The sequence below is a fragment of the Anser cygnoides genome, chromosome 3 (genome assembly GCF_040182565.1).
Source record: "Anser cygnoides isolate HZ-2024a breed goose chromosome 3, Taihu_goose_T2T_genome, whole genome shotgun sequence".
NCBI classification, from domain to species: Eukaryota; Metazoa; Chordata; class Aves; order Anseriformes; family Anatidae; genus Anser; species Anser cygnoides.
Window position 1 is genome coordinate 58,475,384 of NC_089875.1, and position 24,113 is coordinate 58,499,496.

Sequence of the window (24,113 nt, forward strand, 5' to 3'; positions counted from 1 at the left end):
AGCCAATACATGTGCATGCACTAGGAAATAAAATATTGAAAAGCAAGGATGAAAAGCAAGAGACACTTCATAGAAGAAAACATTATTCTCCATTCAGATATACAATTTGAATAAAAAGTAATGATTAACTCATCAGCTTTCCCCATTTCCCTATCTGAGACTAATATGAGTTGCAACTTTGGAGAGTAAACCCCAAAACTTTAAAGGCAGCTAATGTCTTTCAGTAGGAGCTATTCAGAACCCACATATGGGTGGCAGGAAGAAATCCCCTTCATCTCCATGCCCTTGCTCCCCGGTACCCTGCGTTTCAAAGCGCTGCTGTTTCAGCTGCGTGAACTGGGAAGATCCGTGCTTGGAAGACGGGTTTCCCGAAGGAGAGCCCACCTCCCACCCGACGCGGAGCCCAGCTCTCCGGCTTTCCCAGGCGGCGCCTCCCCGGGATGGCAGCGGCGGGGAGCACCGTCCCCTTCGGCCCCTCCGGGGACGTCCCCATCGCTCGGGGACGGGGACCCCCGCGGCTCCCCTCCGCGCAGGGCCCTCCTGGGCGTCTCGGGGCTGGGGCGAGGTCACGAGCGCTGGCGGGAGGGCGGGGAGGCTCCTCCCAGCACCAGGTATAAATCGGGGCCGCGGAGTAGGGAGCGGGGCTTGCTCTGCGCCTCGCCCCCGGCTCGGGAACCAGCAGCCAGCCGCCCGCCGCCGCCGCGGGGACAGCAGCACCGGCGCCGCTGGACAGCTCCGGAGGCTCCGCCGCGGTGCGGCCCCGACCCGCGGACCCGGGGGGCGGCAGCACCGCGCATCCGCCGGGGGGGCCGGGGGGGCGAGGGCAGGCTGCCGTCCTGATGGCTCCTGCTGAACCCCAGGCTCAATATCTCGCCCTCCTGCCCTCCCGGAGAAGGGCTTGTCCACAGAGCTGAAAGGGAGCGGAATAGTTCTCTTTTCTTTCTATTTTTTTTTCACTTTTTCCCATTTTCTTTTTTTCTTTTTTTTCTTTTTTTTTTCTTTCTCTTTCTCTCTCTCTCTCTTTTTTTTTCCTTTTCCTTTCTTTCCCTCCCTACTCTGCTGGCAAATGGTGTGCCCTTCGCATTTCTGAGCGGACAAACCCTGACAGAGAAAAAAGGAGAAGAAGAAAGGCAGAAGGGAAAGGGGATAAAGTTGGTTGACTTGCAGAGAGGTGAAGATTTTCAGTGACTCCCACTGCACTTTACACGGGAGACCTCCGCTCTGCCGGGAGGTGAAGGATGGAGGCAGAGCTGCTGTCCGAGCTCGCGGCTATGTCCCTCGAGGGGAATGGGAGCGCCCAGCTGGTGCCAGACGCAGTCCTGCTGCCCCCGGGGCAGGGCACGGCCATGTTCACCATCCGCTGTGTGATCCCTTCACTTTACCTGCTCATCATTACTGTGGGCTTGCTGGGAAATGTCACCCTTATGAAGATCTTCATCTCCAACAGTGCCATGAGGAGCGTGCCCAACATCTTCATCTCCAGCCTCGCTGCTGGTGACCTGCTGCTGCTGGTGACCTGTGTGCCAGTGGATGCCTCCCGCTACTTCTCCGAGGAGTGGCTCTTTGGGGAGGTGGGCTGCAAGATCATCCCTGCCATCCAGCTCACCTCTGTTGGTGTCTCTGTCTTCACGCTCACGGCCCTCAGTGCTGACAGGTATGAAAGCTGGGCTGCCCTTCCCAGTCCTCTGTGGCTTGGGCTAAAGCTAGCCAGTGCTGGCACGAAAGGTAAGGATCCCCTCTGATGAGCTATCCCTGGTTTTCAATCCCCTCAGTCCAACTTGTGAGTCACCTATAGGTCTCCTTCCCTCACTGACTGATGGCATGTCTGCTACTAACTGAAGTTAAAGGGTTTCTGGAGATGGGTGTGCCTGTGGCTCCAACTTCCAGGATGCTGGAAGCCGGACTGGGGTTCCTATTGTCTGCATCTCTGGGATAACCCAGAGCCATCCCAGAACCTGTGTATTGAAATACAGCCTGCGTATTAGAATTTTGCTCATTAAAGGAAGGGTCTAGGTTCTAAATATGATTCATGCCAAGCCACAGTGATATGTCAACAGTCAGAAAGCAGCTTAAACCAAATCAAGCACAGGAGGATTTTTAATAGATTTATTTCTTTCTGCTGAGAAAGTGTGTGTGAGAGCATGTGTGTGTGTTTTTGTGTGCTTGTGCCTTAAGAAAACACCAGGTTACCTGAGGTGACCGCCAGAAATTGTTCAGCCTCTGGGAACTTGGAGGCACCAAACTGTTCTATTGGACTAGTCAGCTTTAAACTTTTAATTCAGACTATCCATTTTGTCTTCTTTGGAACTTAAGAAAAGGGGATGGAGGGCAACAAAACCAAAAAGGAAAAAATCCATCTCTAGTAATTGTCAAATTAGGAAGAAACAAAGACCTGGACCCAGAACTTTTCCTCCCAATTAATTTAAACAGATTTTAAAGTTATTTATAAAAACTTGGTAGCTGTTGGACTGTGCTTCACGCTCTGAAATACCAAATCTGGCAATGTAATTGGCAACCTTAAACTAAATTAAATTATCTTACCCCTCTTATCTAAACACTTTTATTCAGACAGAAATGAAAATGTTAAAATCATTATTCATAGGAGGTACCCCATTTTTTGTTGCATTTTAAGCCAAACAAATGTGTTATATTAGTGCATGAAGTGACATATCTTCTAACTTACAGTATAGTTTCCTCAAAACTTTTCCTCTTCTCTTCCTCTTCTCTTCCTCTTCTCTTCCTCTTCTCTTCCTCTTCTCTTCCTCTTCTCTTCCTCTTCTCTTCCTCTTCCTTTCTCCATAAAGTATAACTGTAATTTATTTATCTTTCCCAGACAGTTCAGTAAATCATTTGATTCCACTTAACAATGCTCTTCAGTGGCCATCAATTTCACTGGTATTTGAATCAGGACCTGAAATACTTTTGTATAAAGGCTTTATAATATATGAAAATGGATTGTGTTCTTGAACAGGAGCATGCAAAACATACTTTAAGGTAAACACCTGTAACTCCCTGATCAGCTCAGTTAAGGAATATGTCAAAAATTATCCTCAGAGAGATAAGCGGACCTTTCATTTTCCTTTCTGCTCTATTTTCACTGTTTAAAAAGAACAAATGTGGCATATTACTTGAAATGGAAAGAATTTATTTGCAGAAGATATATCTCTAGTGAAATATAATGAGAAGAAATGTTGGTGGTTTAATGTTAAGGATTCATTCATTTACTTGTTATAGCTTTGGAACATTTTTTTTCTCATATACTTTTATATTCTTCTTTTAACTTCAGAATAAATTCAAGAAGTCATAATGCTGAATCTGTTTGCACTGAATGCTTTTAGAATTATACATCCTACCAAACAGTTACAAATGGTGTGATGTGACCATATAAGCTCATAATAAATGCATTCCTCCAGCAATTTGAAGTGCACATTATATGCAAGTATCAGAAATGGTTATATAAAGAATTTGGCAACTGTTTCTTTAACCTCTGTAGTTACATTTTCAGTTTTTGAGAAAGCAAAACAAAAGAACAAAACAAAACAAAAAAAACCACTTATTTTTCACTGAGGAAGAGAAGCCACTGACTTCATAAACTGGTGTCTTTTATCCTGGGGCCCAAGTCATCTCTCAGTGAAGCTGGATTGACTCTTAATGGAATTTGAATTGGACTCAGTTCTACTTTTTGTACAACAGAAACTTGTCTTCGAAGAGGAGGCACTGGTGTGGAGGGGTTTTTGTTATGATAATTTGTGGCCAGATCCTAAGCTGCATCATCTCTATGAGATTCAGTTATGGAGAAATTATGTATGGGCAATTATGTCAGCACATGGGAAGTGGTGGAAGCATTCTGCAGCTAAGAGCTGATAAGGAGGCAAGGCCTGGTGGGGACAATATTGTCTCCAGATAGGCAAAACAGGATTTTAGCAATTTGGTAGCAGTGATATGGCTAAAAAGGCTCTGTTATAATCTGGTACAAGTTTGGTCTGGCAGACTATAATGTCTTCACAGTGGCTTCTTTCACAGTTAATGCTCCAAGCATGTTTTTATATATGGTCATTTCCTACTTTTTACTCACTGTTAGCACAGAAATATATAGAACTCCAGGCAGTGATTGCACAAAGGAACAGATTTAAAAATATTTACAACTCTTTATAGTTTGCCTGTATGAATTAGGATAACAAAGGATATCTTGGTTTCCAGAGTGAATTTAGCACTTACTGTTTATGAAGGAAATAAGGCATAGCAAATTACATGTATGTGATACATTTAGCAGTAAGAGCTACAGTAGAATTAAACTTTGGTATATCACTACCTAAAACTGAAGCCGTAAGGAAGAAAAATTAGCATACATTAAGTACATCTCTTTTCTAAACTGTCTTAATTTCATATGGCTTTTTGCCGCAGAAGTCTCTAGTCAATAACACAACATCACTAGTGCTTTTAGTTTGAGATATGTACACCTTCTGTTTTTAAGCTTCATTACCTGATACTGACATTTGTTTATTTATTTATTTATATCGGCGTACAAACATCATATGAAATTTTTAACTGTACTTCCTAGTCTTCCCTAAAGCATGCTTTCAGATTACAGTCAACAGCACACAACAAATGTGCTCAAGTTTGTCTCCATTTCAAGACTAGCTGTGGGTCCCAAAGAGACACTTTTTCAGCCTTGGGCTTGTGCAAGCTGTCTCTCCATGTCTGTCTGCTGAGGTGGGCAGTAGTGGCCTGCTGTGGTCCCACCCTTTGGGGCACAGGAGGGTGGCAGCAGAGACAGTGCAGTGGTGGAACTGTCAGTGCAATGTGTTGGCATAAGAGGTGGGCACAATCTCCTCCTCTGGCAGAGGCCTGGGGCTGCAGAATGTGATGCAGGAGCAGTACTGCTGAGCCAGCTGTCCCGCCTCACTGACACAGATGAAATGTACAGGGACAGCACCCCTTCCTCTCATGGCCATTGCTCCTATTGATTTTTCTCTATCACAGAGAAACCAAACCACCTCTAGGTAACTTAACAATTCCCTATTTAAGCACCACCACCACCACCACCAAAAACCACAACCAACCAACCAACCAAAAATCCACAACCAACCAACCAACCAAAAAAAAAAAAACCAACAAAAAAACAAAAGTGGATTACAGAAAGAGAAAAAATAATAATTAGAGTGGATGAAAAATGAAAAAAAGGAAGGAGACTGAGGTACAAAATAAATAAATAAAAATAATGAAAAAAAAAAAACAACAACACAAGAGAACCAAGGGGCAAAACATCCCCAGTAGCACTCAGCACACCCTGAAGATACACACAGATCTTGTGCATGATGGCCAGGGATACACTTACTAGAGGAGTGGTGGTCTAAGGAAATGAAAATGGGACCCTTGCCAATGCTTCTTCTCCAGGGGCCATGGACTGCAGTCTTTGACTGGGCCAATGGGTGTTGAAGAAGTCCCAGGACTCAGTGTGGTCTTGGATGAGGATGTTAAGGATAAGAGGTGACAGAATTGTAGTCAGAGGGATTGCAGCATGGCATACATGAAGACAAGTTGTACCAGCAACTCCTTGCTGAAAAAAGGACAGAAGTCATAGCTCACCTGACCTGAGCTGTGCCTGACTTGATCTATGCCATGAACTTGTTCACTGTGTTTTTCCAAATCACATCCATGGTGGGACACAAAATTAGCTCAGAATGTAAACTGGGGCCATGGGGCTCCTCACCCTCTTCTCAGGGTAACGGATCTTGCAATGTTGTGCCTGGGAAAGACTCTAGGGTAAGGAAGTGAAACACCAGAAAAGTGTTTCCAAAATGCCTCTCAGAGCTAGGGGTGAACAGGTTTTGAAGGAATAAATGGCAGCCTCTTACAACAGCTTTAGAATTGTCCCTTTCTCTTTGGCTGTTATTTATGCCTCATTCTTTATATGAACTATAAAACTAGGATTAAATTTAACTCTGCTACTTTTTCTAGATTTAATTTTCTTTCTAATGAAGGGTTTAAATGTGTTAACTCAAATACAGTCCTGATGCATTCTAATGAAGACAGTGAAGCTGAACAGTGAAGCAACTAGCCCTACTGCAATTCAAATAGCATCTTCTTCATATTCTTCCCCAAAAATATGACCTTTGATGAGACGTTTACTTGAGTAACCAGGTAACAGGATTATTTTATGAGTTCTATGACACCTTTCCTATATTTTAATAAGAAAGTATTTTAAAAATTTAAATTCACACTTAAATAACTAGAGTGCCTGAATGAAATGCTTAAAAATAAATGCTATAAATTTGAATAGCTAAAGTATTTGATTCTTTGATGACGACGATGACGATTATTTATTTGATTTAATTTTGGAAGATTGCAATTGGCATTTTTAAAAGTGTACAGAGAATGTACAGAGATTCAAAAACATTTTGTGCAAGTTTAATATCGATGTGCTGACTTCTGACTGCAGCAGATGACAAAAAACAGTCTGGCTCAATTTGCACACCTTGTCTTCTTGTTACTTTTCTTCTGAACTTATTTAAAGTTTCTTCTTTTGTCAGGTGCTGATTAAAGCTGAATTTAGCTGAATTGGAGACCTCTAAAATCCTCATTTCTTATTACAAGTAGTGGAATAGGTGAAGCAGAAAAGTGGACATGATTTCCTTTTGAGTTCTAATAGCCAACATTCAATGACTAAAGAGCCTTGACGAGGAAAGTAGCATTAAATGACATCCTGGAAATGACTTATAATTAAAGAAGAAAGAAAAAAAAAGAAAAAAATATCCAGAAATAGAATAAGAGTCTATCTGTGTAAGAGAGAAAAAAATACCTTGGCTGTAATATATAATAGATATGAAAACAAAATTATGTGGAGCTAGTAGAACTATGAAATCTGTAAGTGTAAATCTTGGAAACCCTAACATTTGAAATTAAAATATTGAATGAATGATTTACTGAAATATATTAAACAAAATTGATGGTCCAGATGTTTTTCTCACTGTAGGCTGTAGCAGTATGGTTATAATTATGTGATAACAGGCAAGGCAAAATAAATTGAAGAAAGGTTGGGCAAGCTTTGTCTTTTCAATTTTTTTCAGCTCACGTTTTAGTTTATATGTGCAAAGTTGACTCACAAAATAAAGCTTTCTGGGCATGAAACTCTGGTTTATTTAGTAGGGATCAAAATGTATCAGAACAGTCTCTGATCCTTATCAACCTTTTATTTAGGAGAGACATGGGGTTGGGACTGGACTTTTTCTCAGCTTTTCATACAAAGAAACTCCATCTGGTCATGTGGCTTCTGTCTTGGGAGGCTATATGAATTAGAAGAAGGCAGTGTGAAGCTCATGTAGCAGCAGCAGCCATGTAAAACAATTCCTTGCATAAAATTCAAGCATTTTGGTCCAACGGAGAATGGCATGATATAAAAGTATTGAATCACAGCACTAGTGAGGTGGGAAGGAACCCCTGGAAATTGCCTAGTCCAAACCCCTTCTCAGAGCAGGGTCATCTAGAGCAGGGTGCTCAGGGCAATGGCCATCTGAGTTTTGAATCTCTCCAAGGATGGAGGCTTCACAACCTCTCTTTTGATCACCCTAACAGTAAACATTTATTTTCCTTATATTTTGAAAGAGATTTTTCTTGTATTTAATCCATAGCTCAGTGCCATCACACAGGATAAAGGATGTGCACAGGAGAAAACCCTCTACCTCCCAGCTCAGCTGCTTAAAATGAAGATGATGAGGGATGGGACCGTGTTGCCCCAGTCACAGCAAGGTGGTTGTCATTACTGGAGCTCTACCTTTATGACCACCTTTATGTCCTTTGTGTGTTTACAAACCCAGAGGGTTCCTGTTGGGCAGAGCTGGGCCTACCCTCTTCAAGAGCTTCTCTCCTTGCCATTACCTCACATATAGGACAAATATTTGTGAAGATGGGTAGCCAGCATGCTGAAAGTGGTGCTCCAAGTAACATAGCATGTTACTAATTGCCCGGCTTTGTGGTTGCACAAGACAAGCAGGGGAGTGGGATATTTGCCCTTAGTAGGGCAATTATCATATTAGTCTCACACTCGCACAAGAAGTCTGCATTACAGTTCAAGAAAAGTTTTTATAGATGGCCAGTTATAAAAGGAAGTTCAGTTTTTACATGTATTGGTCTATTGGCTCTTCTCTGCCTTCTTGTGTATAAGATGTCCTTAGGTTGAACTTCACCCAGAAACAGGAGCAATCACTTTTGTCAAGTTAACAGTGAAACCTGTTCTCACCTGTTCCCACCCCAAAATGTTCTAATTTGTTTGTAACCATTCCATACAGCTAAAAGGAATATGATGGAATATATTTCAGAAAGAAAAAGAGGATGGGAAAAAATGCAGGAGAAATTTTATGTTTGAAGTTGTTTCAGGAATTACCTTTTCTAGGATAAGTTAGTCTAAGTCAGGCAATTCAAATCAGCTGTTGGAGAAGTTCATCTTGGCACAGCTGAAAGTGATATCTCAAAAACAACATTTTCTACCCACATTAGGCAAACTATGTTTCTCCTGTTCTCGAATTTCTCAGACAGAAGCATCTGTTAAACTCTTTTCTCTGTGTGTGTGTCTTGTGTGTGCTTTTCAACTCATTCGTTCAACAGATTAGTCCTCAACATGGCAAAGTGAAGAATGGCTGTGGTGTTTATCCTAGTCTGTGATCAGTGCGATGCCTTTATTGTGCTGACAGCAGCCAACCTAGCTTTGATTAATGTAAATGCCAGTGTCCGATAGCCTTTTGTAGGTTGCAGCCTAAAACCTGGAGAACTGTTACAAAACCATTTCTTCCGTTTCCTGTTTCTTTGATCAGTTCAGTAAGAGCCTATGCCTCTGACAGGTAAAATAGCTACTGAAAAGCAGATCTAGCTGAATTCTTACTAAGCAGGGCTGAACACAGATCTCCATACATTTATTTTGTTTGTTTGCCCCTTCCAATAACATGGTGAACACGATTCCCTTATATACTTTGTTGCAATGTGTTTATCTCAATTGGACTGTTGGAATCCTCAAGTCTGCATTTATCAGGTGCTGAGAAATAATGTGGAAGATCAGATATGCTCTACCAATTCTACCTCGAGGGAAAAGCTTTCACTTGTTTTCTGTGAAGATAAATTTGTTAGACAATGAGTAATAAATATATTTGTCTATTATAGATGTGCGGAGTGATGGATCACTCAAATGTCCTTCCCAAAAGGGACAATTTCTTTGAATCTTTGTTTTAAATAGTTTAATTATCAAGGAACTGGTGTATTTCTCACATAGGTTATATCTGTAGGCCCATTCTTCCAGACTATATATTCCTAGTGCTAGATTTTGCGTGTGTTTTAGTATGTACTAATAAACAAAGCATGTGCAACCACAATTCCTAAGCCTGATTAAGTGTTTACTATTTACTATTAACGCTATTAACGTTTAGTAATCCATGCCAAGACTGAGCCCAGTTTGACGACATGATCACAAATAGCAAGTTCTTACAAGTTCACAAAAAGTTGTGGAAGGGAAGAGGCAAATTTGTTTCCCTTAAAGAGAAGTTTGTTTTGTCATTAAGTTGATAGAATTTGTCGGATCTTAGAGAAAGTAACAGAGACAAATAACCTGTATGCACCTTGATGCAATTAATTCTGCTGTGTGTAGTATTAATTAAATATTTCCAGCTTTGCACAAGCATATTTACAAATAATATTATGGTGTGTGTATGAATATGAAAGAAGTGGATTATTCTAGTATGTTATGTGTTATCATTCTGTCTTGTGTGATTATCTTTTGTTCTTTACATGTCTAACCCAAATACTGTTTCATTTTTTTTTCCAACTACTTTTCACAGTTTTTTTTTTTTTTTTTTAAACTTAGTGTCACGTTTGTACTTTGGCTCAAAGTTTGTTTGACTGTAATTTAGAGATTTGTATTTTAACTTTTTTCCTCCATTATTTTTAATGTTCAATGCCATCTACATTGATTTCAATGCCAATTTACAACAGAAGTTACAAATTAAATGGAAATGGAAACTAGCTTAAAAGTGCCAGAGTGGAGCCTCCTAGATGATAATACTGGAGCAAATCTATTAAGTTGTAGCTTTTTGAATTTAGAAATCAGAGATTTTGGGTCTAGATTTTCAAATGGTAAACTCTAAGTCTGTTCCAGATCCATTAATAGAGATTTAGTTATTTATTTCTTCCTGGCTTGTATCATTTCTAGAAATCATCTGACAATATAATGTTCTCCTCAACTGTTATCTGCCATAGGCATGAGATATTACTGAATTAATCAAGGAAATAGGAGCACTGCTTTTGTAACAACAACAATTTTATAAGGGTAAACTAGCACTGAGCATATCCCACATGTGGGATTTCTTCTTCTGGGCAGAGCATTTCTTACTGATCTTCTGCTCCAGCACTGATGATTTTATGAGACAGGTCTCATGCTTTTATGAGATAGGAAATGATCTTTTTCATTCAAGTATCTGTGGATATCGTTGCTGCAAGACATGCAATAAACATATAGTTGATATGCAGATAAGCGCACAACTCTGTCTCATCACTCTAAACGCACGAGTATCAACAGGATTTGGACTGAGCCCCCTTTTTGGGAAATGTTTCTTTCCTGAAAATCCTTTGACCTTTCAAGGTCCAGAATATAAACTCAGAAAAAACAAGAGAAGGTTAGGTGTGATTTTCTATGATTTATTTATTTATTTATTTATTTATTTATTAAGAAATGGAATTACAGAAAGGTAGAAGAAATATCTAAATGGAGAACAGAGCACTAGGAGACAAATCCAAACAGCACTAAGGGACAAACCCATACAGTATGTGAGCTTGTCTAGGCTAAATGTGGCAATGCCTATCCTCTAACCTAGGTGTTGATCTTCCTCTCCTCCTGCCTAACCCTCCCAAGCAGAATCCAAAATCCAAAATTACAATTAGTATTGCACTGAGGTAAGGGCTCCAGAAAGGCACCAAAAACCAAGAGAAAATACATACTAAGCTGCCTCATACTTCCCAGGGGGAAATGCAAAATCTAGGATTTGTATGACACAGCCTAGTAAGAATAAGCTTCTCTTGTCATTGATGAAATATTACTTTTGCACCACTGTCTGGCAGGCCTGGATAATGACTTTTGGATATGCTGGCTGAATGAGTGCTCCATTTTCTTTTTGGAGAGGCAGGTACCAGAGTTCCCTCTGTCACAGTCACAGCTGTTTTATGAAAGCTAATGCCTTTGGTGGGCTCTAGGCATTATTTAAACCCTACTTTGAGCTCAGGTTCCTCAGCTTCACTGAGCTTAGTTTCAGGATCCCAATAAAGTTCAGATGCAAACTAAGTAGATCAGAGTCAGGGGAGCTCTGGTCATGCACAACAGGGGAAATAACAGCTACTTGCATAATTTAAAATTCAAGAAAGGAGGGACAGAGTGGAAGAGGGTAGGCCAGCCATTGAGTGAGTTTTTTGGGTAGTTTTCTTGGGATCAGGCACTGGAAAAATGTATATTTTTTGTTGTGCATGTATGTACATGTGCTTATATATGCATATAGACATATATACACACATATATTCAGAAGTGCCAAAACATAGGCCTGAGCACTGAAGTCAACTACCTTGTCAAACTGTTAGAGCAGCCCACAATGTGGCCTGGCCTTGCCTTGTCTTGCCTTCCCTTCCCTCCCCTCCCTCTCCTCGCCTTCTCCTCCCCCTTCCCCTCCCTCTTCCCCCTTCTCCTCCCTCCTCCCCCTCCCCCTCCTCCTCCCCCTCCCCTTCCGCTCCTTTTCCTTTTCCCTTCCATCGTCTCCTCTTCCTTTCATTTGTCTATCTTAAAAATGTGTAAAAATATTTTCATCAGTGACTCTTTCTGGGCATTATCAAAGTTAAATGTGAATCTATTGGAAATACTAATATATACTAACTTTTCTGAATAATAGTCAATGAAGCACTTTACTATTACTGTCCTCAGGAGGACAACTGAACAAATGAATGATGGTGCTTTTAACGAGTGCAGTTACAAGTAAATGGACTTAAACAAGTAAAAAGCCAGATTGCAGGCAGTGAGCTATTGTAGGATTTGTAGTAGGTCATAAGAAATATAGCTAGCTAATATGAGGGGAGTAGCAAGAGAAAGAATAGCAAGAGATGGGAAAATTAAAAATAAAGAGAAAACAGACAAAAATCACCACTCTCATCTGAAATGCTGAGTGGACAGGGCAAGTAGTATATTTCACATGGAAAAACAAAAACAAACAAAAAAACCTCCAACATCCTGAGAATCTTCTGTTTTCATTATTTCCTGGGTGGGGAAATCATCATCCAAAAGGCTAAATCAGACTTTTTGTTGAAGTATTACTGACAGTTTTTGTTTCAAAATAGTGCGTTTCTACAGAGTGGAAAAATCTTTCCCCTTCAAAAAATCTTAGGAATTTACCCCTGAGAGATACAGAGCACATGCCATTGATATTCATTTTAATTGTGTTTATATATGGTCTGCTAGTCTTCACTTCAAGCACTGTTTATTATACTAAGCCATCGGACCTCATTCCTGGTGAATGCAATTCCCTGCACTTAAGACATAAACAAAGAACAAAAATGTTAGCACTAATTATATATAGCCATATATATGCACTTTAAATTGCAAGAATTTAAAAGAATAAAATAGAATACTTGATAATCTCAGACTTCTTGTTTGTTATCAAAGAAGTTCCCATGACACTGGAAACCAAATGATTCCATCTTTTTCTCAACTAGTTATATTGTTCTGCTCTTTAATGATCAACTGTTTAGTCAACAGAACTGCCAATACTAGGGAAAGGGATTTGGCCCCATGCAAAACTTCATTCTACTTTAGTGGAGTGGACAACTGCTGGACATAACTTGAAGGCTGAGGTTTATGGAAGACTGCAGAACTGGGAGTTTTCATTCTGTCAGACGGATGGACTTTGCAGAATGTGAAACTTAAAAAGACATTTCTTAGAGATTAATATGAAAATCACTGTTCTTGGCCAGTATTGCAATTGTTTTCTTGAACAATTACATAAGATGGTTTTAAGGTTCTATTTGTGTATTCAGTTACTCCCTCAGTCTTTAATGGTGTGAATTTAAGACCTACACGTGCCAATTGTGTCAATGATAAAAATACTAGGAAAATTCTGGCATTGCATTTTTGTGACAAATATTTCCTTAGGCTGGTGCTACATGAAGCAGACATAGCTGGGAAACAAGAATGAAAAGAAACATCACAGACAGACAGAGTGATATTTTCAGTTTGTTCTTGTGTTGAAACAGGACACTCCAGATGACTGAAGAACATTGGAAAGCTTGAGGCTAGTATGCTTGAGGGCTTTATGAATAAACAGTCTAATTCAGCAGTTAAGAAATGGAAGTGAAGCATGTAAACCAGCTCCATCACAAGATCTACTACATATCTTTGTATATGAGAGTACTCAGAGCAGCCTAGGGCACAAGTAAGGCATGAGCGCACCGCTAGGAGAGGAGATAGACCGTTAAGTAGAAGGTAGCTGCAATCTTTGAACTAAACATTTGAAAATGGCAGTTTTTGAAGGAATATATTCTCTTTCTGCTTTATCTTCAGCCAGTTAGAAACTGTTGCTTGGTAAAGATTTGAAAACAATTAGGAGGAAGAGAAATAGATGTTGTTTTGTATTCAGATTTACTTATATTATCTTATTGATAATATATAACTTTCTACATTTGTTCTCATGGTTTTATGAACAAGAAGAAGAAAGTCGCTGACCAAAAAGGTTTTTAAGTAAGAGAAAAAAAGATACATAGACAAGAGGGCAAAGAAATATTGAGGCAACCCAGGTTATTATGGTAGGTTGTAATTATAGTCCAGTGGCTTCTTAAGTATTGTCTGTTATTTATTTATTTATTATTTATTATTATTATTATTAATGTGTTTTTGAAGGGCATCCAGCAAAGCACTCTAGAGAAAGAGGTCCCAGTGTAATGGAGGGACAGCTTAGGATGAACCATGAAGCAGCTTCTTTTGAAGTCAGGTGTATGAGAGAGGAATAGCATTATGGACTCAGTACAGACAAGTGTTTTTCCCAGTTAGCTTTACATGTTAACTGGGAACTGAGACATACATTTATGAAGGTCTTTGAATATACAGATAGGGAGGAGTAGACAAGCTATACTTGCAGTTTATAAGGTAGAAGCAAGTTATAACTCTGTAGGAAGAAGATATTCTTTCTTTCATGATTATTTTTGTTTTTGTGTATGGGAAGAGATTGCTTTGTAGTGAAAAAACACTATACAAATAAAAATAGTATTTGCAGAGTGGGCAAGTTTTTGCTTGTGTCCATTGGCAGAAACCATAGCTCCAAAGAAAGGAAACTCACTATAAAAATGTTTCCTGAATTGGGATGCCTTTGTCAGCAGCAATAATAACAGAGGATGTAGGAAGACAGAATTTACATGAAAGCATTTAATTAAAACCAAATGCATACTTATAATTATTTCCTGATCTTCATGACAACCTATAATTTTATTTTTTCATCAGTGAAGTAAAGATGGATTTTGCTTACTAATCTGACTAAATAATTTGCTCCTTACTCTGGCTTGCCAATGTTTTACCATTTATAGAAAATACACACTTTCTAATTTCAATGGTTGGTGATATGCTTTAGCCTTACGTTGTTTTTATACAAAGAAAGAGGCTTGGTATTCATTTTGGAAACACTTCTAAGTTCACCCAGTTTATATTTGATTTTATCTGTCACCTGTCTCTACTCTACATCTTTTCAGAGATATAAATAACATGGCAGATTTTGTAAAGTGCTTAGTGCCTTTTTATTCCCATTGACACAGACTACCAAGATCTTGAAAGAGGAGTGCTGTCTTGCAGTTGGCTAGTCAGCTAAAGTACAATTTTGAAGTTTTTTGGACTGAACTGTTTTTATTATATTATATTAATTATATTTTTTATTTTATTTTATTTTATTTTATTTTATTTATTTTATTTTATTTTATTTTATTTTTATCTGCTGAAACAGCAGTATGTGCCAAAGCACAAATATATGCCACCTTTTCTAGTATTATAAAGGCTTCTGAAAAGTCTCCCATTTAGATACTAACCAGACCAAATGCTGCGTAAACAATGTATTGTGACAAGGTCACTGTCTTGAGTGATAGGACAAAATAGCACGAAGTGATCAAAATAGCACAAAGTAGCTGAAGTCACTTGGTTTGTGCAGCCTAGAGAAGAGGAGGCTGAGGGGAGGCCTCATGGTGACCTACAGTTTCTTTATGAGGAGAATGGAGGGAAAGGCAGTGATCTCTGCTCTCTGGTGACAGTGACAGGACTCAAGACAATAGCATGGAGCTGTGACAGGGGAGGGTCAGACTGGGTGTTAGGAAAAGGTTCTTCACCGAGAGGGTGGTTGAGCACTGGAACAGGATCCCCAGGGAAGTGGTCATGGTACCGAGCCTGAACCAGAGTTCAAGAAGTGTTGGACAATGCTCTCAGATATGTTTGATTTTTGGGCGGTTGTGTGTGGAGCCAGGAACTAGACTTGATGATCCTTGTGGGTCCTTTCCAAATCAGGATATTCAATGATTCCCTGATTCTATGAATCACTGCATTGCAAAAAGAGAGAAAAATATTATAGTACAAAACAGTATATATATTTTTTTAATCCAATGCCCTTCCCCTCTAAGTCCCCAAACCAGCTCTTCTCCATCAATACAAACTTTAAAAGAAATGAGCAGGACTTGACGTCACCTAAGTTGAATGAAATGAAATAGAAGGTCTGTCTTCATGTAATGAAATCAAGGCAGACAACAATAGGAAGCAAATTATTGACTAATAAGGTCACAGTTTATGCTGGTGAGACTTTGTGCTTTGTGCAGAAGTTTCTATCCTTGCTATGACAGAATAAAGGATTTCCTTACACCTTTGTGTCCAGGCAGTTTCTCACTGTGTATTAGAAGAAATGCTAAACAACATTTACAGCATTAACAGAAACACTTTACTGAGTTTAATTTTCTATTTTTTTTTATTTTCTAAACTTCTAATTTTCCACAACTTTTCACTTAAACTGAAATGTTTTATTAAATGTTCAGTTTTTAATAGAAGCATAAAAATTAATTTACTTTTTGAAAATAAATAATTTTCAAAATCAGAATTAAACAAATAAGCAAAACATTAAGGGAGTTTTGAAACATTTCTCTCAAAATACATCTAGCCTTTTAAAACAGACCTTTTCTGGTGGAAAGTATCCCTCTGTGTCAACTTCTGCAACATTTTTTTATAGAAGAATTCCTAACAGGTATCTACTTCTATTCTTTTATTTTGCTTTACTGTAGTGTGATATTGCCTTCCTCTGCAATGTTTCCTGTTTTCATTGTAATGGTCGTGAAATTATCAATACTGCAAAAGTTTATGTGTAATCATATATTATGGGACAGTTTCCCAAAATGTGGAGGCAGCAGTTTCCAACTATTTTGTGAAAATGTTTACTTTATTTAAGAGTTTAATACTTCTGCCCAGGCTTTTGGGAGTCATTCCTGCCTGAGTTTATGAAGAGGCTTATATTCTGAGTGTTGCAGTCAGGACAGTAAATCCATGCATATAAAGGTGCTGAGGTGAAAAAACAAGGGGGGGGGTGGCGGCTAGTGGAGTGGCACTGAGTTTGTGAGTGGAAATGAGGTGGTGTCAGGCAGGAGTCCTGGGCTGGTGAAGAAAACAAACCCTGTCACGAATGTGCTGGTATGAGACTCAGATGTAAGTATGGAGGTAGGGTGTGCATTTGGGGATTTGCTGGGACAGTCTCAGGAAAGGAAAAGTGGAGTGGTGCCTGCTGTGTTTTCACAAGGCTGGCATAGAATGGGCACCTACAGCCACAGATTGCAACCAGGGCTTCATTGGCCACTTCTAATGGGTATATATGAACTGGAAGCTTAGAGATTTAGAAAATGTAAATTTGTTAAAGATTACACACCCCTTGATGTTTCAAAGAGGAACAAAAAATGACCTTTTTTAACCAAAGTTATGAAGTGGCCTTATGCATCATACAAAAAGACACCTTTTAATTTGCATCTGCATTTTTATCACTTTCAGGTACAAAGCAATTGTAAATCCCATGGACATCCAGGCCTCCAGTGCAGTGCTATGGACCTGTGTTAAAGCCATTACCATCTGGATAATCTCCATGCTCCTGGCAGTTCCTGAAGCAGTGTTCTCTGAGCTGGCCCATATCAATAACACAGATAACGCCACTTTCAAAGCATGCATACCATACCCCATGAAGGATGACATGCACCCGAAGATCCATTCTGTGCTGATTTTCTTAGTGTATTTTCTTATCCCTCTGACCATTATTAGTATCTACTACTGTCATATTGCAAAGAGTTTAATAAAAAGTGCCCACAACATCCCAGGAGAATACAGCGAGCATTCCAAAAGACAGGTAAGCAGTTTGCTATTTACTTTCTAATGAAAGATTTATCTGCTGTGTACACTTATAAATGAAAGCACAAAAACTTAAACATCCAAATTGTTGGATTTTGCAGAGGATTAATTCAGTTTCCACATGTATGAGCTAAGCTCAGGATTATCTGAAAAATCTCCTTGTTTTCACAATTAATTAGTATTAGGCCCAGTATGTAAATGAATATGAGGAAAAACATAAATTCAATGCTATCAAAGCATATTCCTAAAAAGAAATAGGATTGGTTTATGTGTATGTATGTGTTGCTAGTGTAACTGTTGCTTGTGTTCTTACTGAATTCATCTTCTTTTACTCATACTTCGAAATGAAAAAAAAAATGACATAGGAAGGTAAATATTTTCTTAGGGTCTCTGAGATTCTTCCCAGACCAAGGAGCACTGAAAATATCAACACAGAGCATGAAATGATTATTTTTTGTCTTTCTGAGTAGATCTTTCCTGGATACAATCCTGAGTTAACAATTAAACTTTTCTTAATAGCCTTTCTATTATATTTGCTACAGAACTTTCAGTATAGCTTCCGTACACTTTTGAGACAGAGCATTTTAACAGCCAGCTTCCCTGTAATGAGTATCAAGCAGTAAGATAGCAACAGGCCGTTCATTAGCAGGAACATTTGTATATGAACCACAGCTCTTGCAGTAAAGTACCTCAAACAGTTTACAAACAGATTGGTATTGAAAGAGAAAAATACTTACGCCCATTAAAACAATTTGGAAGAGTTTTCTCTGACAATATTGTAGAAAACACCTTTTTACTCACTGAGATTTCTTTTCATATATAGAACATACACATTCTTTGAAAAAGAAAGACCACATTCCCTCATGCCCTTTTTGTTCAACATTTAATTTCTACTCTAGCCTGTTTCTTGTCAAAATGCAAGCATATTAGCACTTCATGTACTATTTTATTTTCATCTGAAATTTAGAGAGCCTTTTGGCTGAACCCTCAGGTTAGAAAAAATATTTAATTTATATCACCTTTCTGAACTCACATTCTGAAATGTATTTTCAAAATTAAAACATTTTTTTTTTCATTCAACTTAGGTTTATTTATTTATGTATGTATTTATTTAATCTATGAGACTCAGAAGAGCAGAAAAATCCAGTGTACTTACATATCTCCCAGCAAGAAAAAGTAAATTCAGACTATTGTTTTCAACTCAAGTTTCTTTAGGCAATAGCATGAAAGTTTAATATTTTAGTCTGCTGTTGCCATCTGGCACAGTGCAAATCCTACAAAATTGAAATGGTAGAGTTTTCCCATCCTTTGAGAACTCTCCACTGTTTTTTTTTTTAATAATAATAATAATAATTATTATTATTATTTAATGTGGAGCAGAGAAAACTGTACTTACAGATTTATTTCACAGATTTTGAAAACCTGTTTAAAAAAAAAAAAATCACTTGATATTGTTCAGGTCACATTTGATAGAAAATTGAGGAAAGCCAGAAAAATTTCCTCTTTCTGGGAAAGTTTGGTACCTGACGTACATAGTAAATATTTTGGGAGGAATATATAGAAAGTTCCTACTTCCCTTTTGTACCTTCCACCTGGCCCGTTTCTCTCTCTCTCTCAGTTTTGGAGCCTCTGTGGAGGCTCATTTCCTTTCAGCTCTTCAACCGCTCTAAATATTTACATTGTAATCCAATTATACTTTAGCACTGCAATTAAGGTACATTTCTTTCAAGTCATTATTGAAGATTGGTCAAGCTTTTCAACTTACCCTGGAATTAAGATGCTTCAGCGTGTGTGATGCACCATTTTACTCATTTCCCTAGGAGAGAGGTGCAAGCTGAGTAATTTCAAGCAAAATAATGGGATGCACCTTACGGCTAAAACCTTAGGTGTCAGACTTGAAATGTCTCTACATTTCAAAACCAATAGTTTCTAAGTAGCTTTCTAATTAAAGCTAAGTTTCAAGCCAGGTACTGACATCTCATCAGAAAATGTTATATTTTATGGCACCCTTTGGTGCGTGCTTTCAGGCTATACACCAATGCATACTTGGGTCATGAATTGCTCTTGTTGAGTATATCACATAGTAAAAGCAAACTTCTGTAACTGCAGACATCTATGATATTTCTCTGTAAATGAACTGAAAGTGGGAAAGAAAAGTAAATGATATAGAAAAAAACCTGAGCCCCTAAAGGAAATATTTTTACTTATGATAATTGTTAAAGTTAATATAAAGTGAAATGCTACGTTTTAATTGTCTGTTATGTGTAATAGTGGTTCTATTCCTTGTTGTTCATTTGGGTTCTCTTCATCTTTTTAGATGGAAACTCGGAAACGTCTGGCAAAAATAGTTCTAGTTTTTGTTGCCTTCTTTGCTATCTGTTGGTTTCCTAACCATGTGTTATACATGTACCGGTCTTTTAATTACAATGAGATTGATTCATCAATAGGTCATATGGTTGTTACCTTAGTCGCCCGAGTACTAAGCTTCTGCAACTCTTGTGTCAACCCGTTTGCACTGTATTTTCTCAGTGAGAGTTTTAGAAGACATTTCAACAACCAGCTTCGCTGCAGGAAGAAATCTCAGCAAGAGAGATCTGCCAGTTACTCTCACAACTCTTCTGCTGTTCAGATGACTTCCCTGAAAAGTAATACCAGGAACACAGTGACTAGTGTGACACAACTGAATGGGCACAACTTGAAACAAGAAATGTCATTATGATTTAATAGGTGTGATCTTTGACTGTGGAACAAATCTGAACTTTTTCTTTGTGGCTTGTAGCTCAGTTTTGGCTCGCATATGCTTAGATGGTCTAAACAGAGGATCTACTGAAGTCTGTCCAATACGTGGTTATTTCACATTTAGTTTTACTTTTAGACAGACATGAAGAGTATAGTTTATTGAGAAGACAAAGCTGACTGGCTCCATTTTATATGTTAAAGGAGATGACAGTATATAATTAACATATAAGAAAACAAAATAATGGTGTGAATATTAGTATAGTTTATTTAATGCTTGAAAAATTATAGATTTTCTGATCTAAAAAATATGTATTTTTAAGTGAATATTCATCCAGGCTTATGTCTTACTCTAATAGATTGTTGCATGATTTTAGCTGTGCTGTTTATACAAGCATTTCTCATTAAAGACTTATAGGCATTTTTGGACCAATTAAGGAGCCATTCAAAGGCATAGATTCTAGTTTCAGATACAAAATATTAAAGTATCAAGTGCCAGATCTGTGCCTCATTTAAATCTGCCTTGTTTATTCATTTTGGCAGATATAAAGATGAGAATTTACTTTTTGGGGTATTTGTTTACTGTTTTCTGTAGTGGTCATAAGTTTATCTGCTAAAATTTCATTCTTGTCAAGAACAACTCAAAAGAAAAATGTTGTGTGTGACATGCAGAACTCATTGTCTGAATCCTCATTTCTCTGATTTGTTAATTCTGCAGCAACCTTGGCTTAGAGTAATTACATACTTTATATTTGCTACAAGCTACAGATCTTCCTGATATCACTACGCAGCTAAGAAGGACATCTAATGGAATAGAACATTCAGAAACGTAAAGTTCAGAGTGGCTTTTTCAAAGGGTCTGTGGCAAGGCTTCCTATGACAACTGTAAACTTAAACCAATATTAAAATTAAAAAGCAGTAATAAGATTATTCTGAAATTAATTGGCTTGGGGACCAAGTCTAATTTAGGATAGTTATGACCAGGAAGTTAGGTACTCACATGCGTGTCTGTGTTTGAGCTGAAACAAGAGATAGTCCTTTAAAGTAAATTTCCCTGTCATCATCTCTTTCTGGGTTTCAGTTTACATCTCAGAGTAGTCTCATTACATAGAAACCAGATCACATCCAGGCAAAACCAAATTAAAGGATGGCCTGCTGAAACACACCTACATTCTCTGACCACTAATGATCATCAAGCCCATGGGACCAGGCAAGCTCTAATATGAAATAATGCCCAAGTGAAACATAACCAACAGCCAGCATTGGATGCTCAGTTCTCTTGCACATGGTGTTTACCAGTCTAAACAAAATGTAAACACAGTTGAAAATCTCACCTTTAAAAGGCGTTTCTTTTCCTGAAGACCCTTGTGTATAAATAGCCAATGCACTTATGAAAATTCTATCTGGGCTGCCTATAAGGATTTTTATTTTTATTTTTATTTGGTGAATCATTTTCCAGTGCCATGAACAATGCATATCATTTTGTGCTTAGGAAAAGAGCCGTTCTTTATTAGTATTCTGAGAATCACCTCACAGGTCATGACAAGTAGTCAAATAGACACAATGACTGAAATTTGTTGCTGCAACAAGTCATGTAAGGGCATCTATATGAACATTTCTAAACTGTAACATGGCTGCACGAAATCTTGTTCAAATAGATGATGGGGTAGGAACTGATTCTCCCCTTATACAGCTGTGCACTGTCATTCTCTATCCCGCATGAGAGGTTAACTGGGACACGGTCTGTTCTGGGTCTGAGCTCCAGAGAGGAGACACTTATAATGTCATTCTTACAAGAAGAGTCTGTAGTGGCAGACAATGGCACTTTCTGGAAGTATTTTTTTTTTTTTTTTGTGGCCAGTTCATGAGGCAAAGGTGATTTTAGCTCTTCCTTCCAAATTGGGTGGAACCGGTCCATCACAGATCTTCTTCTGTTACAACATTTTAACCTGCACTTCTGCAGCAACTTCTTTAAATTGAATAGTAGAAATGACGCCAGAAGTTTTGATTGGTTTCAAAATTAGTTGCAAGCCTTATAAATTCGAAAGCTGAAGTGTTAATGCAGTGTAGTAGCTTACATTTCCTTTTGTCCTTAACAGTGCACTTGCTGTTACTTAGTTCCATTTGTAACTCTGGAATGAGCTGAAGTTCAAAACTTCTTTACCAGATCCCATAACTTCAAGGACAGTCATCATCCAACTGCTATTTTTAAAACAACAAGAAGGTATATTGTTATAACATTTACATGGTAAGACCTGTAGTATGTAACTGCTGTAGCCAAAATTGTGTCCATTGTAGACAAGCTCCATACTGCTTGCCCTACCTGACTGCAGTATCTCAATGACTGCAGTGGATCCATGGGAGACTTTACATGAAGATGCAGATTGACAACATCTTGTAACTCTATCTGGAATAGTTAAGGAAACTGCCATCCATAACTGTGTAATACTGTTTCATCCTCTCGAAATCTCCATTTCCCCTCTTCTCTCCCTCTATGCCGTAACTCTGCATGAGCTAACATCTTTTCAAGACTTCTCTTTACTACACTAATTCCTGGATACCAGCCAGAGTTTTCAGTTCCCCTATTCTGGTCAGTCTTGAAAAAATTTTAGCTCCAGATATTTTGCACCCAAAAAACACAAAAGCTTGAAGCCTTCCTTTCTCAATTTTCAATGGTTGTCATTGACTGTGATCAAGTTTCCCTTCTATTTCTGCATTTTTTTTTCTGGTTCTCTGCCGGTCATTTTATTTGGCAATCTCTACACAATGTAGCATTTCATAGGACTTTAAAATCCACTGTGGTTTTATTTATTTATTTATTTATTTATATTATTTTAATTTCCTAAAGGCATTTGTCTGATATGGACTTTACCAGATGATACAGATAGATACCCTACCAAAAAAATAATAATCAAATTTACACTAGATTTGATGCTTATGTTTGATTGATATTCCTTTCACTCGGTGTCTTAAATTCCTATGTGTGGTATGGACAGAGTGACTGTGCCTTCTGGCAGAACTGCAAGCTGCAACCTGTTCTTTTTAATTGTGTGGGAAAGGTACTCCCAGGTAGACTGTAACTCCTTCTTGTCAGGAAATCAGCACATAATTTTGCTTCATTATTTCCTAAGGCTAATATTCAAAGCTGGTTTTGATTAAGTAACCTAAATTGTATATGCCTCTTCTCAAATTCCTGTAGCACAATGTGGGAGAATTATTTAATCTGTCTGGAGCTTTGCTAGGCATATTGCTAATACAACATGAACATTTTGAAAGTCTCTGTTACTGTGCTTTCATACACATTAAGTACAAATACAGCTGTATGTATTATGCTATTCTATTTCCAGAAAACACTGCTTGCTAACAATGAAAGAGATGGTTGTAAGATGGAGTACAAAAAGGAGTATTTTCTTCTAATTCTGGAGTCAAACAAACAAAGGAAATCTGTCAGTTAATGGCACCTTTTCAGGTGTTACATTGAGGTCTATGCCAAAGCAGTGGTTAAAAAGCCAACTGATTCTTCTTCTATTGTCATTTTTTTTTTCTTATTTCAGAAACATCAGTCCTCTTTTTGTCTCTCTCCTGAGTTTTGCTAGCATCTTTCACTAATATTGTTTTCAAGTGTTGATAAAACTACCACACAGTCTCTGAAAAATGAGACAATAGAAGTAATTACTTTCCTCTGTGTAAGACTTTTTTTTTTTTTTTTCCTAGACTAGAACTAGTTCAAGGTAAGTCTGATAGCATGTTTTCACCCCACCCCACCTGTAATAGAAACAGTACAATGCTGAATTCTGAGGATGTCAGTATGGTTAAATTCTCGACTGACCTGAGACCTGACAGACCTCAGGTACATTGTGAAGTGGTAACTGTCTTCAACAGAACCACATTAGTTATAATACAGAACAATGTATTTCTGTTTCATAAGACACCTGACCCATTTATATATATTTTTTTT

At 38.2% G+C, this 24,113-nt stretch overlaps 1 protein-coding gene across 1 annotated transcript; it reads left to right on the forward strand.

Moving 5' to 3' along the window:
- The first annotated feature begins 726 nt into the window (after positions 1-726).
- NMBR (neuromedin B receptor) lies at positions 727-22,428 on the forward strand. Its single transcript, XM_013194172.3, has 3 exons — positions 727-1,654; positions 17,069-17,417; positions 19,737-22,428. Exons 1-3 carry the CDS (start codon positions 1,239-1,241, stop codon positions 20,136-20,138), a joined length of 1,167 nt encoding a protein of 388 aa, XP_013049626.1. The 5' UTR covers positions 727-1,238; the 3' UTR covers positions 20,139-22,428.
- The last annotated feature ends 1,685 nt before the right edge of the window (positions 22,429-24,113 follow it).

What these genes read in the sequence shown, in the direction of transcription:
- NMBR (XM_013194172.3), top strand. Translation starts at nt 1,239, where the DNA reads ATGGAGGCAGAGCTGCTGTCCGAGCTCGCGGCTATGTCCCTCGAGGGG. An exon ending in ACGGCCCTCAGTGCTGACAG is followed by an intron (nt 1,655 to 17,068) that starts GTATGAAAGCTG and finishes TATCACTTTCAG; the next exon opens with GTACAAAGCAATTGTAAATC. An exon ending in GCGAGCATTCCAAAAGACAG is followed by an intron (nt 17,418 to 19,736) that starts GTAAGCAGTTTG and finishes TCATCTTTTTAG; the next exon opens with ATGGAAACTCGGAAACGTCT.